The 17,231-nt window shown below is 39.7% G+C and overlaps 1 protein-coding gene and 1 long non-coding RNA gene across 3 annotated transcripts in view; one reads left to right on the top strand and one right to left on the bottom strand.

Moving 5' to 3' along the window:
* LOC114571660 (uncharacterized) overlaps positions 1-17,231 on the top strand; it is an 88,392-nt gene that overhangs the window by 56,693 nt on the left and 14,468 nt on the right. The window lies entirely within an intron of this gene.
* Positions 11,652-13,328, bottom strand: pou4f2 (POU class 4 homeobox 2). 2 transcript variants are annotated; one of them, XM_028602713.1, is made up of 3 exons: positions 13,253-13,320; positions 13,124-13,174; positions 11,652-12,795 (listed from the first exon to the last, which is right to left on the bottom strand). In XM_028602713.1, the coding sequence occupies exons 1-3, from the start codon at positions 13,318-13,320 to the stop codon at positions 11,853-11,855; spliced, it is 1,062 nt and encodes a 353-aa protein (XP_028458514.1). In that variant the 3' UTR covers positions 11,652-11,852. The 2 variants fall into 2 exon arrangements, with proteins under 2 accessions (XP_028458514.1, XP_028458505.1); XM_028602704.1 differs by having other exon boundaries at positions 11,652-12,785; positions 13,120-13,328.

Genomic DNA, 17,231 nt, shown 5'->3' with positions numbered 1-17,231 from the left:
AGAAATACATAATGATTTAAATAGTCTTATGATCAGTTTTTCCTAGAAAATAATCAGCATCATGGTATGTTTTCACACCACTTACCTTTGGAGTGAGTGTAGCTCAAGCACCCACTTCATAAAATCCCTGAGAAGCATCATTAGCCTGAATAGGGGTTAATAGAGGTTAATTCAACATTGAAATGCTGCTTTGATAGCTGGTTAGCTACTCAGTCTTAGTAGTGCACTGATTATTTTTGCGTTACGTTAGCACAGAAGGGATGTTTTAGTGCATTTTGATGAACTGTTGTTTTTGTAAAACTGCATATTTTGCACATTATAATCCGTCTAACTCTGTTCAATTCTGCCACTGTCAGAAATCTAGTTTGCTTCTTTCCTCCTTGGGTAAATGAGCTCTTTTCTCTGGGTTAGATGTCCTGAGGCAGCCACTTGGCAGAGGGTAAAAGAAATGGCAAAAAGGCATCCACACAAGTGGGACATGGGAGCAGATGGGACACTGATTGCAGTGTTGTTTACAGCTGTTGAGGTCCTTCCATACCGCTATATAGAGGTCAGAAACTATGTCTGTCTGCCACATTTCACAGCACAGCCACACAGATGCACAGGCATCTCCCCGACAAAGCTCACCGTCGATATTAGCAATTTTAAAGAAACGATGGAATATATGTTTTGGCGGGTCTTAGCAACAGGGTTATTTTTGGGGATGATTCTTATTCTTTCAGTCAATATCAGAGTTCTTGTTTCCCTTAAAATGTTCTCACAGGAACAACTGCAATCTGCACATGCTCACGGAAAGTGAGAAGGAAGTAAAAAGGACAGGAGAGAGTGAGAAAGAGAGACTATCTGGAAGGAAAGCCATCCAACACAAAGGTCTTTGACGATCGTTAACATTTCTTTATGTTCGCATTGAATCACTTTATATGGTTTTACTAGGGACGTTGACCATTTAGGATTGCTCCATCAGGGTACTGACTATAGTCTGTATCTCGAGCAATAATAGCCTAGAGCGGCAGGTGAAATATATGCAAAGTAATCAACCTTTTGCAAAGGCACCTCAGAAGCACACATTTCAACAGCACAGTGTAATCTAATATAGTGGGTGACATCAACTTGCTTTGCTGAGACATTTTTTCCAACAAAGAATTTGCATGGCAAGCTCATGTAACTTTTGTCACAGGCAATAAAATTGCAATATACCTCTCATTTCCATTACAATACTTGACACACTGCCTATAATGTGGACTTGATGGTCAAGCAGAAACATTGTCATTTTTGAGAAATTATGTAGGCTATGTGTAATAATTTCTGGGAAATAAAGAAATCTATAATTCTGTGCAGGAAACTCTGTCTGTCTATACCTGCTCCATATTTGTATGATGTCTGTGGCTTTTTGGTAGCAGTTGTTAGATGGAAATGTCTAGCTGAAATTTGTGTGGTTGCTCATTTCCAGCATGATTGGCAGCTAACAATCTGTACCCTGGATAATGTCATGAAATACTGCCTTTAAGTCCTGTCAGAAATACTGCAATTACAGATTTAGTACACACAAACGATCCAGCAAAGTCATAAACGTGAGGCTGGAGAAGATTGGAGATATTCTATAAGACCTCAGCGGGTGAAATACTGTGTGATATTAAGTATACATATATGTTTTTTACATGGAATCTGTCCTATATATTATTCTGTCTAAATAAAAACAGTTTCTTATAAACATACTTTTGTACATTATTATATCGTTGTAAACCCAAAGCGTTCGTTTTTATAGTTTGTCAACTGTCAGAGATCTTTCTGCACCATTTATACCCTGGCATCTATCAATTTAATATCTTTGGTTTGGGCAATGTTGCAAATCAGTTAGCAGGACTGTTTTTTATGGCAATATTGGATTTGCATGTTTTCTCGTATATTTGATAAAGTACCTTGATTTGTCAGGTATTTAATTTACTGGATGAGCCAAGAAATAGACACTTTCAGTTGGTTATTTTGTTTTTAAAATGGTTCTCAATTGAATTCCAAGAAAACTAACTTAATGACAGTATATTAGGGGTGGGAATCACCAGAGGCCTCATGATATGATATCATCACAATACTTCGCGATACGATATTATTGCGATTTTAAACATATTGCGACATTCTGCGATATATTGCAATTTATTACCTTTTTTCCAACTTCAGATGTTTCCCAATTTTAAATTATGTCCCCAAAAGGAAACTTTGTCAACCTCTGTTTTATCTTAAAAGATAAATTTCTCTGTTTGTTCATCTCACTTCAATTTTACAGCTGCACAATGGTATTGTCATGCAGACAAACTAACCAACATGTATATAATAATAGATCGATACTTGGCGTCTGTGTATCGATACAGTATTTCTACAGAAAATATCGCAATACTATGCTGTATGCATTTTTCCCCCACCCCTACAGTATATACATCGATATAATGATATAATGATCTGTACCATGATTGCACCATGACAATTTTATCCATATCACCCACCACTTTCTGCGCATTTGAAAGGATAAGATGTATTTTTACAACTTTAAATTCTGGGAGTATGAACCTGAGTCGACAAGACCAGAACATTATACAAGGAGAGAGAAAAAACTGTCAAGGTAGCAGAGTTAATAGCAATTTTGACCATCTGTTTTTAACAAAGTGTATCATAAATCTGTAACATTGATATCCCACACTACACTACATCCGTGTACAGTATATGCGTCTCTGCATAATGTGCAGAGCGTAGTGTAGTGATTTGTGGCTCACACAAACTGAGGAACATAAAAAGTGAGATGAACAGACATAAAGCACCGTGTGTGGGAAGCTTGGGAAACTTATAGAGCGTCGCATTAACAAGGCCAGATCCAAAGTGTGTAAAACAGTCTAATGAGATACTGAGTGTATGGGATTTTTGTCCTCTGTAGCCTCGCTTTCTGTATCCTAAATCCCTGTGGAGTTTACATCAACTACAGAGACTTGACATGATTCAAGTTTAATGATAAATAATAATTTATTTTGGATATTTAATATTCTTGCTGCTTTGCCGACCTGTTCTTTGTGTCCGTGACTTACAGGAATTCCCCTTGAAGCCCATTATAAAGTCGGATTTATTTCATGAACAAAAGTTGGCTAATTTAATAATGTCTCATGATGTTAAATATGATAGCATTCTAGTAGTTAATGTATATTTAATAATGCAAATATTTTAATTAGCCCAACCCCAACTCCATGCTTGTAATCTCAAGTGTATAGTGTTTAGTGTTGTTTGCTCGGTTCTGCCTCCACACTCTGACACACCTCCTTCTCCTATTCATCTGAAATAATTCTAGTCTACTCATTTCATTTTCCAAGTTGTCTCTAAATAAATTGATATATCAACCATCAGACAAATACACCACGAGTTTAGGCCTCAAACTGTGTCAGAGCAAAATTGGGGATTCATTTAACAAAAAGTACATTGCTGGACAGCAGCTTCAAAAATGCTTGACCATAACCTCCATGGATTATTAATGGGGGCCATCAACAAGGCAGTCAGTTAACACTGTTTCTATGGAGGTGGGACCACTGAATCACACTGCTTAATAATCGCATATTGTTTTGATATGATATACCGTATAATGATACAATGCATACATTATGTAATGCTTTAGACAGATTTAATCCGGTCATACTGTAGATCTTTGTTTGTGTTTGGCGTTTGAGATTGTGTGTGTGTTGTGCGAGTGTGTGTGTCCTTATTGGTGCTTTGAGATGCATAGCCATTGAAGCCATAATTTAGTCCATTATGTCCTCTGGTTTGCAGTCGTAGCCCCAGGCCGCTGGCACTGAACGTTGTGTCATTTGCTACCAACTGGGTTTTTGATGAGAGTGTGTGACCTAGACGCCTCATCCCTCACCACTGTCTCATTCCCTTTATTTACATCTGTCTTTAGCATTCTAATTACTCTCTTTATTGCTTTAGCCTGGAGGAATCTGTTATACTGGAGGGAAAAAAAGGCTAAGGACACTGGAGTTTTAACCAATAATAAAACAGCATAACTCCCATTACCCATAGGCAAAGATTGGGCCTGTGAGGGTCTCCTGTTATTGGCTGTGGGCAAGAAAACTATGGAAAGCCTTCTCAGTACAGGGTTTACATGCACGGTGCCATTTGCCTGATCTGTTGTGTGCGTTTGTTTTCCTGACAAAGTCTTACAAGGTCAAAAGAAAACTGGTTTTCCTGATAATAAGCAGTTTTATAGATGTTGATGGTGACGTGATCATATTGTAAGCAATCATTTAATTAGACTTTAGTCAATTGATAGTTTTGCCTAAATTCATTTAGTGTGTATAATTTTAAGCACATTTTCTCACACTAAAACTGTGCATTGTCCTTCAGTTTCTAATCATACATAAAGCAAGCCGGATGCACATTCAGTACATCGTCCACTCAATCTTTTTGTTGCTGGACAATGTCAATGCAAAAAAAAAAAAAAAAAAAAAAAAAAAAAAAAAAAAATCACTTTTAAATGTTTCGTCCCTTCCCACAGAATTTTATGAAATGGCATCTAGAGCAGCCACAGCAGTCTTTAATGAGCTCTCAACTTTAAAGACTTGAAGGATATTAACAAGCTGCTTGACAAATGGTGCTTAGAAGCACATTAAAGACGCAGCTAATGGTGCGCATAATGACGGCTAATTTTCGATCAGATATAAATTAGAGCCCCCAACAGTTATTTGCCTTAAGGACTTTATGTAAATGATTCTGTTCTGTATAAACTGAAAACTGAGAGAGTGAGAGAGAATGAGAGGGGGGGAGAGAGAGAGAGAAAGAGACTAGCACTCCTTGTGGGTATGATTAATAGATCTGCAACAGAGCACGGCTGTCAAAACCCAATGAACACACATCCACTAGACAGCTCTACCACCTTCTCATTAAGGTCCAATCTCTGCGAGGTCTACAACTTACTCATTCGGAACACCAAAACCACCTCTGAGAACGAGCGAGTGTGAACAGTCAATGGTTGCAAAAGGATAATCAGGTGAAAAGGGAATGCAAGGAGGAGACCTAGCCGTTCCTAAACGTGTACACCCATCCCATTGTTAAATATTTGATGGCTGAAGGCACTTTGATGCCATCAATTTACACATTAGGTCATAATGCATAACCCGAGTACACATGGTGTGACTGAATTAAATGACGAACACATTTAGTTAATAGCTTATATATTCACACACATTATGAAGAATCCACAGATTAAGATCTGTCATTCTGATGTCAAAGGTCCTGGCGCATGCCCGTGTATTCCTTCTACACAAATTAGCACCGATGCACTGATGCACACCCGTCAGATGGCTGCCAATGCACTTGCATTGGTATCTTTTTTGTTTTAATAGAAAATGTCTTTAAAATACAAATAATAATAGACAGAGGGTTTGAATTTTGTACCAAGCAATTCAAAAGGGAATTTAATTTTATCGATTGTAAAACACTTTAAGCATATGAATTCTAGAATAGTCTAGATAAAGCTGGGTATAAGATTATCCTGCTTTATCTTGTTTTTGCTGATCAGTCTTAAGGTAACTATGCTTTTAACTGGACGTGTTTCTGTGTGTTTTTAGCATTTACAGAAGGACTGAAACTTCTTAAAAACTTAATTATTCAGATGATCCTCAAGATGATTTGAAGACCTTTCAGTCAATACATTTCAGTGAATACTGTTAATCAATACAACATTAAAAAAACTAATGAATATGGAATGTTTGAAGGTAAAATGAAATGGGAATGACATGATTAAATGATCTTAAGTTATTTTATTTTGATGGGCATTCGGTTCTCACTATGTAAATTCTTCTAAAGTTGACTGTCTTACCTTTCTGGATAGTAAACTGCTGGTTCTGATTTGAAATGGTCTGGTCCATTAAGCTACAGTTAACATGGAAAGAGCAAAACTTTTAAGTTTTAATTATGCATGGGTGTTTTTGACTTTTCTGAACTCAAACAAGTCTAAACAACACATGAGAGCCACATGACAAATTCATTAGATTCTAATAAAATGATGTCTACCAAATACTTCTCCTTGAAGGGCAATAATGTAACTGGTGTTCCTCACACTGCCCTAGCTGTAAGAAAAAGTATTGCAAAAGCTTAATAATATTAGTGGCGGTGAGAGAGGTCTGTTTCTCATTGGAATTTTTTTCTAGTCCATATTTATGTTTCTTGTTGATGCACCAAAACAAATTCCCAAATCCTGATTTTGATTCTCGGTTTCATTTTTCACAATAATCATCATTTTAAAATAATCATTAAAATAAGACGTTATTCACAGCACAAGGGGTTCCCAGTCCCATTTTTTGGACTGGACTTAATGTTGAATGATTTACTATTATCTACCAAAATAATAAATAATAATAAAGCCCACTGGCATCCAAATTGCTAAATTTACTGAACACACATAATCTGTCCTTGATAAAGTCTAAAACACGCTCGCCATGTTGGAGATAGCTGTGTTGCAACAGTCTAGCAGGGGTGTAGACAGTATCCCCCCTCTAGCAAAACCATTTGAATATTCATTTAGATTCACGTTGAAAAATAAAAATCCACAAACTTACACAATGGCATCAACTGTATGGACGATAAAGAACAATCTACAAAACCGAGAATTATAATGCTGAAAAGGTTATAATTCTAATAGAATACATTTGTTAATAGAATCATTCTATTAATAACAAATGTATAAAATGAATGAAAAAGCTCTGGGGGAAAGGTAGAACTTTGGTAATGCATCCAAATCATTATTTTGGTGGCAGCCACATGTCAGGGGTGACTGTGGTCTCCCAGGTCTCCCAGCATTTTTTCTGATTCATAATGAAAATTTCTAAATTTCAGTAAATTATAATTTATCGGTATCTTAAAGTTTTGTTTCGATGCAGACTGTAAACATAGCACCTGGAAAACCTTGATTTTTATTACTTTGCGTTGAAAAAAAATATGCGATTTTAAGGGCAGCACTGCGTTTGAATACGTCAATGTCATACATTTTTAATAAGAAAGGAATTCTTGTCTGTGCGCGTTTCGACAGTATCCACTGTTTGCAGCACATACATTTATTCTGTTTCACATTTCAAATTAAAAGTTAGACAGTCCAGGCCTTTTCCTAAAACTATAGCCCCCCACTGAAACGCGTAAATAAGTTCTATTTCTGGCTAATAATGCGTTCACGTTTTTACTCTCACATTGCAGAAAGAAATCTCTCGCCTGGTGAAACCCAGCATAATTTTCGATTTTCAGAGTTTCTAAAAGTAGGCCTATAATGTTGTCACGTCTTAAATGAGTAGCGACGGAATCGCCAAACTTTTATTTGACCAGTTCAAGCTGGTGTGGATTTCTTCTGCAACCTATGTAACACAGTAACTGCTCATGTGGTTTAATTAACAATTCACTCTTCAATCAGCATAAAAAAGCGAGAATTGTTGGATGTTTTTCATTGGTAAAATGGAACATATGCCTACTGTATTTGAACAAAAAGTATGCCTACCCTTGGCATTAAACTCGTCTGTTTATGAGTGTGCACGTGGTTGGTACGTGTGTGCGCGTGCGTCTATGAGAGAGAGAGAGAGAGATAGAGATAGAGAGAGAGAGAGAGAGAGAGAGAGAGAGAGAGAGAGAGCTGTTTCCTTGGCAGACACAGTGCTTTGCCTCCTTTTGCATGCCATCCTAGATCAAAAAGTATCCCACCAAAATCCTTCCAGCCATCCGATGCTGCTCCATCGATTAGTTTCTGGAAAACACTTAACAAACTAATGACCATTGATGGCTGATTAATACTGCATTAACAACAACTGATTGGCGACAGTATCAAATGGCGATCGGCGGTTAACATTCAAGCAGCCATCTGACGGGTGTTGCACAATATTTTGGCGGTGCAAAAGAGCCAACAGATGATAAATAAAGGGTTATATAGTGCGTAGCGCGTTCAGTTCATGGCTTACACTTCTTCTAATGCGAGAGCAGTCGCGTCTTTGAAGGCAGACACTTGGCGTAAATGTACAGTTAAAATATTCTACTCTCGGGTCCCCAGGCGGAGCTCCGACAGTCCCTGGCCTCATTAAATTTTCATCAGTATCCCTGTGAAAGGGGGGAAATGTTCAGGGGAAAGAGAAAAATAAAACAGAGGGCGTAATTATAACAAAAGGAAACAGCACTGCCCTTTTCGTTTTGTAGAAAGCTCCCACTGTGACGTGCTCTATGTACCTTTCAATGTATGGAGCACAGATGTGTCTGTGGCTTTAAGGTAAACTGTTTGTTTCACATATTTATCATATACAAAATAGACCTTCGATTTTTTTTTCATTGTGCTGCTGAGGCCTTTGTGGTGTGTGTGTGTGTGTGTGTGTGTGTGTGTGTGTGTGTGTGTGTGTGTGTGTGTGTGTGTGTGTGTGTGTGTGTGTGTGTGTGTGTGTGTGTGTGTGTGTGTGTGTTTCAGTGCTGGGGCCAAATTGATTTTCTATCAAAGAATCCAGATCGATTCTCTACCAATATGAGAAAGTGAAAGCAGGTAGCAGTCTGGTTGAGAAGCATGCCTGTTTGCCTGTCTGTTTGTCTCTCTCTCTCTCTCTCTCTCTCTCTCTCTCTCTCTGTGTGTGTGTGTGTGTGTGTGTGTGTGTGTGTGTGTGTGTGTGTTTGTGCGCACAGCTCCGGCTTGTCAAGCAGCAGCGTGGCTCACTGCATAAAGTTAATTTCAATTCCCGATGAGACACTCACTCGGCAGCCCTCCCTGACCAGCGGTAATTAACAGGGATAGCTAATGACTACTTAACTCGCTCTTCATAATTATCTGGTTTTCATAATTCGATGTGTAATTTAATAATTCGCTCTTATTAACGTATTAAGTGAATGGCTCATTTAGGGGAAATTAGAAGCACTCACCAGGAGCATCTTTTAATTGATGAACCATCATCGCTGTCTCATTAATAAGGCTCGTTTTGATACTCTTAATTTGTCACAAGGATGGCGGTTGAACATGTTTGGTTTATGGATCAATGTTATGAAGGCGTTGTCTTTCCAGTTTATAGTCATTTTATTAAAATGTTTTTGTTGGATGAATATTGAGGAGATATATATATATATATATATATATATATATATATATATATATGTCACGTGTAGTTAATTAAAGTATTTATATATTAGAATAAAGAATAATATTTAAAAAAAATATTTGGTGAAAATGATTGTCTCGCCATGTGACACTTTTAGAAAAGCCTATATATTTTAGTATTTGTATGGTCATACAAATATGAAAACACTTAACAGAGGGTAAAAACTTTTGTTGCAAACTAATTTTTGACTATTAAGTAAATATGTTTTTTTTTTTAGAATCAATATTTTTTTTTTGTGCAAAAATCACCTTTCTTCTTCCTATAAAATGAACTCCTATGATCAATTTGAAATGATCCCCAAAATAATCTAATGCAAATGTATTCCATGTGTTGTAAATAATCAGGAATGCTAATGTTTGGCTCGTGCAGCCTCTCAGGTATCTGTCCATGGTGCTGAAACGCTTGCTCAGCGCTCAACAAGCCAGCCAGCCAGCCCTGAAGCCAGCAACCCTGCTATGGACATGACATTCAAAATGCTCCTCTCTTCTTCTTTTTTAACCCTCCTCCTACTCATATCGAACCATTACTTCGAACCAAAGCTTTTGCTTCAAAGCCTGCGCGCCCGCATGCACGAGCGAAGCATGTTTGAGTGTGTATTTAAATAGAGACGGGCACGTTGGCAGGCGAGCTGTTTTTCTGGCGGGCTGACATCTGGCAAGTCTGCGCTCCAGGGACCCATCCAGCTCTCCACAGACCCCCTGATTAGACTCTAATAGAATATTAGCATTTGCTCTCAGGTAAGGCAACAGTGAGTCGCATAAGCTGGCAGCAAGTCGGTGGAGAAGCCACGTGTGTCTTTAACATTGATGGAATATAGAGAAAAAGGGGCTCCTGAAGGCCTGCTTTATGATCAGGCCTGGAGGGAGACGATGCTGAGGCCAAATAGCTGTTTCTAATTACATTATCATGTCAGTTATTCATCCCTAATATTACCTAGGTAGTGGGAGAACAGATTGGGTATAGGGTGGGGGTGGGCTGGTGGTGGTGTCTTGCCCATCGGCACTGTGGCAGTTTGCAAAATCAAACCTGACACCTTTTGGTAACGGTAAACTCACGTTATCTTTAAAAAGAAATGGCAACATTTGTAGTCAAATAAGCCTAAAGAATCCACAAAATGTCTTTTCAAAGCTGTGCAGCCCACAGCTAAACCGTTTCCAGCCTCCTCATCAATAAATAAATAGATGAATAAATAAAAGTATATTAATGTCTGGATGAGCCACATTACACAGTGTAGTCATGGAAAACGTCCAATTAAATGTTAAAGTTAGTTCTTTAATGAAACACATATTGCAGTTCAATAATTAAATAAATTAAAATTACATGGATGTAATAAATTAATAGAATTATTTAACCAGGAACCAAAAGCAACATACATTACAGAAATAAGTTACCTCAGCTAAAACAGCAATACAGCAAAAACCTGTACGGATATATTTATGTGCATCGACTGGTTCCAATGAAATATTTACATTGTACACGTATACTTCCATGAAGCTGTTTCTTTTGTCTTCAAGAAAAAACATTACTTAAACAAGGTGATTTTAACAAGCAACGACTTCATAATGATGCGCGTATATTTATACAAATAAATAGCAGAAAACATACATAAAATAATTTAAAAAGAGAATACTATCTCATATATATCTCGATTGTACCATCTCAAATGTGAGAAATCGTAAACTAAAATTTGTGACTGTATATTTCACAGTCGTTTCCCTTTAAACCAGGACAACACGCTTAACTTGCTGTCAGAATGTGATTTTCTCAAGCAAAACGAGGAGGGGGGAATCCCAATAAATATATAATGAAGTAAACATGACCTCACTCAATAAATAGTTCATAAGATACCGGCCCACGCTGGATTGTAAACTTATTGCAGCCGGCAAGAAATCATATTATTTTTAATAGCGAGGTTCTGTGAAATCCGCACGTGAGTCCCTAATTCGATATTTCCACATACTGAGGCCTAATAATAAACAACCCTACCTTAACCCAAACCCCGGGTATCTTCAAAATAGATCCCTGACTTTGATCACACATGGTAACAAAATAAGTGGAATTAATTACACATTTAGACACAAAATGAAGTGTGTGACAAGTAAATTATTAATTTACAGAGGGTTATTTGGCAGTAATGTACTATTAGCTTCCAAGACCATGGAGTGTGTTATCCTCTTAATCCCCTCATGGACCCTGAATAAATGTCAGACTGCATCGTCATAAACTCGGAGGGATAATGTAGCTCATCCTGTAAGCCAAAAATATAAACACCAATAGTCAACCAAGTACTTTGAGTTCAACTAGCCCCGTTGTGTGTAAATAACAACCGCTATTTTCAGTGGGGCGATTTCTGCTAACGCAATATAGTCCTCATTTGAAATGAATCCTAAATAAAAACGAAAGCATAGAGTCCTGTAAGTCATACTGCGTGGACATAAAAAAAAGGTGAAGCATAGTAATTGTGGAAACAGTGGTGTCTTACTTGCTCTGTCAAACGGTGCTTTACTTGACTCCACGTCTCCCCCTCAGCGAGTAAAAGACGTGACTGTGGGTGTTTGTTTTTTTCAGTCATTGTTCAATTTTTTAGGAATTTTTCGAAGTTCAAAGCACAAAGTCATCGATGATTGAAAAAACGGTGCGAGATAGGAAATATGATACAAATCGTCTCTAAACAGTCCCGAGTCTTTTAGTGGGCGGTGGTTTAAAGCGATTTTAGACGCATGCAGAGTATTTCATTCGTTTCTGTTTCTGTCGCTGGTTGCAAAACCAGACCCGCACCACGTTCTTTTTCAGGTCCAGCTTCTCTGCGATTGCTGCGATTTTCTCCGAGGAGGGACGCGGCTGAATGGCAAAATAGGCCTCCAGTGATCTCTTCTCTGGCGCGGCTATCGACGTGCGCTTCCTCTTCTTCTCCGCGCCGTTGAACAACTCGGGTTTATTAAGTTTCTCCCTGTGTGATTTCTCGGCTTCTTCTAGCCAAGCTTGCAGGATGGGCTTCAAAGCAATCATGTTGTTGTGAGAGAGCGTGAGGGACTCGAATCGGCAGATGGTGCTCTGGCTGAGGGAGCCCACCCCAGGAATCTTCAGGCTGGCTAAAGCTGACCCTACATCCGCCTGGGTAACCCCGAGTTTGATCCGTCTCTGCTTAAACCTCTCTGCGAAGGCTTCCAAGTCCCTTGGATCGGCGTCCACGTCGCTCATGCCCATGTGCTGTTGTAGCCCGTGGGCGTGAGCCATGTTGATGGCTGCCTGGTGCATGTGGTTCATGCCCGCCATGTGGGCAGGGTGCGCAGCCGTGGAAACCACCGAGCCATCCGGCCCTGCCATGGCTCCTAGTGTCAGTCCCGGGGTGATGTGGTCCAGCAGGTCCCCCTCCAGTGCCTGGTGAGGCTGGTGATGGTGGTGATGGTGGTGGTGATGGTGGTGTCCGGACAAGGCGGATGGATGAGAAATAGGCACCGAGGAGGAGGAGGAGGAAGACGAGGTGCAGGGGAGAGTGTTCATGGTGTGGTAGGTTGCGTCCGGCTTGAAGGGACTGTGATGTGGAGGGTGGTGGTGGCTCTTGGTCTGCGAGACTATATCCACCGCCGCTAGAGCTTCAGCCCGGGCCAACAAACTCTCATCCAAGCCTCCGAATATATTGCTCTGCAATTGCAAATAGAATGCACACATAGCCGTCAGCAGGGAATTCTCCCTCCACTCCTCGGTTTAAAACATTTCCAGAATGTGAAAAAAAAAGAAATCCCCAAAAAAAAGGAGCACACAAAACAAGACACATGCAACATCCCAGGTCATAAAAATTAATACGCAAGGCAAAGCCGACTGAATACATAAGTTGAGCAGAGGAAAAAAAAAATATGGAGGTGTTGGGTGATTTGCTGTGCAGACATGAAAAAAACATCAAGCAAAAAAAAAAAAAAAAAAAAAAAAGTGGGCTGTCAAAATGTGCCTTTAAGCAGTGATTATGCAGAATACGTACCGGTGGGGTTGGGAGACAGGCTCTGCGCATCGCCTCCGAGCTGCTGCCGCTGCTGCTGATGATGGTGTTGCTGTGTCGGGAGGACGAGCAGGACGATGAGGGTGCATTGGAATTGGAGGATGAGGAATGCAACGAGTACTTGGGTTCGGGCAAGCTGGCGTGAGCCATGGCAAAAGGCTGCTTGCTGTTCAGAGACATCATCATCATATTTGCGGGCGATCCAAGCCTCGGCAAGTTCCTTTTAATAAGTTAAGACTCCGCCTCCTCGGTCGGGAGTTGAAGCCCAATTGCTTCGCGGGAATCTCAAGTCACTGTCGAATAAAGTGTAGGCTGAAGATGGTCGTCCAACGCTGAAGTTATCACATCTATTTATTATTGCTAGCGGAAGTATGGAGGTGTCTCGTCTTTGTGGCAAATGAGATAACGCAGGCACCAGCAAGCCATGCAACTGAGCGCAGTCGATACCTTTTCCGTTGTGGACTTGTGGCGCGATTGTTCAAAACAAAAACAAAAACAACCAGTTTTTTTTTTCTCTCCTTCAGCCGGCTCCACCTTGTATTATATATATAATTTTTGTTTGCCTTGGATTAGTTTTTTTGTGGCAGAACTCCTCATATACGACGCCAGAACGATTTGAAAAAAAGTTTCTTTCCGTATCTTAGGATTTCCAAAATACTTCTAGTTTCAAACAATTGCCGCTTTCGTTGACCTGTTTGGCTTTTGTGTGAAAAAGGTTTCCGTCTTGAAATGACCGTAAGTGAGAAGTAATGGTGGTGACAGTCTCTGTGCTGTACCTCGTTGAATGCTGCGGGGACCCGAACTGCCTCTGCTCTGAGGCGAAGGGCAGACTGAGTCTCTCTCCGCCTCTCTCTCTCTCTCTCTCTCTCTCTCTCTCTCTCTCTCTCTCTCTCTCACTCACTCTCACTCACACTCACACACACACACACACACACACACACACACACCCCTCTCTCTCTCGCTCTCTCTCTTTACAGCTCTCCCAGTCTCTCACATACACATACTCTTTTCAGCTGTACCTGAGAAACCCTTTCATGATTTATTATTCTTCATTAGCCTCACCAGCACCACCGCCGCCGCCGCCGCTGGGGACTCTGCGCATGGGCAGTCTGCGACAAGGCATTTATTTCAAATGACTGCTTCTTACCACCAACACCTCGTGACTTTTTCTAATAACGATTTATTGCAACTGAAAATATGTTATTGTTGAATATTGAAACATGGACTTTAACCTTTGCCAAACAGACAATTGCGTCTCTGATAAATACCATGGACAGCTCCACACCACTGACTTAGGTCAAAATACATCCAAGTTATTATCGTTTAAAGTCAAAGATATAGGCTATAACTGTGATTTTATTATAACACCTAGGCCTACGGTAAAAAAATACAATTTGTAATTTTTTTTTAAAACTAATCTAATAGTATTGGCAACTGCTCTGATTATTATAGCCTATTTATATCTTAATTTAAGGTCTAGCAAATGGTTCATATTATCGCCTGCAATTTCTTCTCCTTTGTTGCTATGCCGCTTGTATGAATTTGTGAAATTTATGAAATTTTGAAAACGTGTAGAAAATACGAGAAATAAATTACTAAACTTTGTGAGAAAATTCTAATATTTGGTATTATTTTGTATTGGTTTTTTGCATGGTGTTTTCTGCATGCAAACGGGGCACTTCGTGAATTACGACAAAAGTGGATATTTCAAATAATTAGCACCGTTTAATTGCAAATCTATATACTTGTCATAGCAGGCTATTATCTTATCTCTCCTCTAATTAAGCCACATCATTGGTAACGTCATTAAAATATTTAATCACGTTGTAATTAACAAGGGGTGTTTAATTTGTTTAATACGGTCACGTCTATAGGATGAGATAAATGTTATGATGTAAGTCTCTCGGAGATTAGAACATATTCTTATGGCAAACAATGCCTCTTGGATATGTTTGTCTTTTTCCTGTACGGCTCTTAATTTTTCAAAACACCTCTCTCTCTCTCTACACACACACACACACACACACACACACACACACACACACACACACACACACACACACACACACACACACACACACACACACACACACACACACACACACACACACATCTTGTAGCAGTTATGAAGCAGTGATCAATGGCGGTGATCTATGTGTTGACCCCTTAACCACCTTAAATAACTATTTAAGGTGACTATTACCTTGTAATAGTATAAATCGCTAATGTTAAGGATTCCACATCAAATCCTCCCGTTTCTTTGGAGATATGAAGAAGTATGGTGTTATCCTAAATATAAGCTACTCATCGCCGCCCCGGTATGTGGCCACAGCCTGTGCAGCGTTTCAATACAAGTGTGTAAGCGTTTTAATCCGGGCTACCGATGTCACAGCGTTAACGTGGCGCTATAGACGCGTTCTCTTGAATACGCGTCGGGATGTCAGTTCCCGTTTTTCTTTTCGATTCACGCAGACATCCCACGGCTGCGACAGAAACCCTGTTGGTGTTGCTGCATAGCAGTTAGTTTTTACATTGCAAGAGAGCCATCCAGCTGCAGAAATATGTTGGCTCCCCAGCGGGACAACAGGCGCTGCTGGAGCCACCTCCAGACAGAGATCAGGCTCCGGAGACATCAAGGAGCAATCAGTGTCTGCTCACATATACCGACAGACTGATTTATGATGAAACTTTAAAGAAATCATTTATATTTCACCACCTCTAAATTGGTGTATGAAATTTTCATCCACAATGAAACACACAAAAAAGTATATCTTAAGTCAAATAAATCAGCTTGAGCTGCTCCTAAGCAATTGGCTTTGAAGTACATTTTCAACACTTTCCTGAGTGTGTTCACGTACCTAAGGCTTTTACTTTCTGTGCCAACAGCTTTCTCACTTTCGAGGGAGGGCAGTTTGTCAGACTGGTTAACAGAATCACTTTTGAAGGGTCTGCCATGGCAAACACAATTAGATATTTCAGGATAACCACATACATTTGGCTGATATGGTTTGAAATAACATACAATGTAGGTTTTTTGAATTTTGTTTGTATTTTGTATTTTGTTTGGCTTACATGGGCTGTGATAGCGCTTTCTATGCTTATTTTAAATGTTTATCTTAAATGATTTATTAGCAAAAACAGATACATGAATATAATTTATGACAAGATTTAATTGAGAAAAGCGACCACAGGGATCATAACAGGATTTCAGAATTATTTGACTATATAACAAATATTTTAATAAAGCCTATAAAAAGGCCCCCTAAATGAGAAACATCCCACACTCTTAAGATTGGGCTGCTTTTGTTGTCACTTTTTAAAAAATGTTTCTGTGCCATCAGCTAAATGCTCTTTCAGTTTAAAATATCTTGGCCTCAATTTGTGCCATCACACTGATCCAGTAATTGGAGGGAATGTTGCTATCACACATACAGACTTGTCTCAACGCTGGAAGGTGCAGTCATTCCTTGCCTTTATAAACATAAACCCTCAGTAGAATTGTGCAAGAAAAGGCTTCTCTCACTTCAAGGCGCTTTACTACATATACATCGGCACTGTCTAAAAATAAAAGAAAAGCCCAAGTTAAATGGAGAGAGCACATGCAGCGGGGCTTGATATAACTCAGGTGACTTGTTTGCTTTTTTTCCTCCTCGCTCTCTTGCTTACATCCGAATCAAGGAGTGCTGCAGAGGTGTCTGTGTGCTTTACACAAAGACATACTCTTCTCAGCCTCCCTCAGGAGCTCTCCACGTTAACAATCCCAATTACACCGAGACCACCAGAGACAGCTGTTTTTATTACAGAGCCGCTCCTTTGTGCCGCCAACAAGGTATCTCCGCTCCTAGACTGAACACAGAGCTAAAGCTACACTGAGAGGAGAGGGAGAGAAGTGTGGAGTGAAGTGGATGAAGTCTCTTGGCTGCTCGCAGTGGTGATGCCTTTATTCACAGCTTCCCCCTCCCTTTTCTGATCTGGTGGAGCTCTTTACATGTCGGAGCAGAAGGTCAATGCTTGTTGGGAGAGGGTCTACAAAGAGATCAGGATCTAACTCAAGGCAACAGCAAATCGCACAAAGAATTGGGGGGGCTCAGCCA

This window comes from Perca flavescens, chromosome 2, assembly GCF_004354835.1.
Source record: "Perca flavescens isolate YP-PL-M2 chromosome 2, PFLA_1.0, whole genome shotgun sequence".
NCBI classification, from domain to species: Eukaryota; Metazoa; Chordata; class Actinopteri; order Perciformes; family Percidae; genus Perca; species Perca flavescens.
This window is presented reverse-complemented; position numbering and strand designations above follow the sequence as displayed.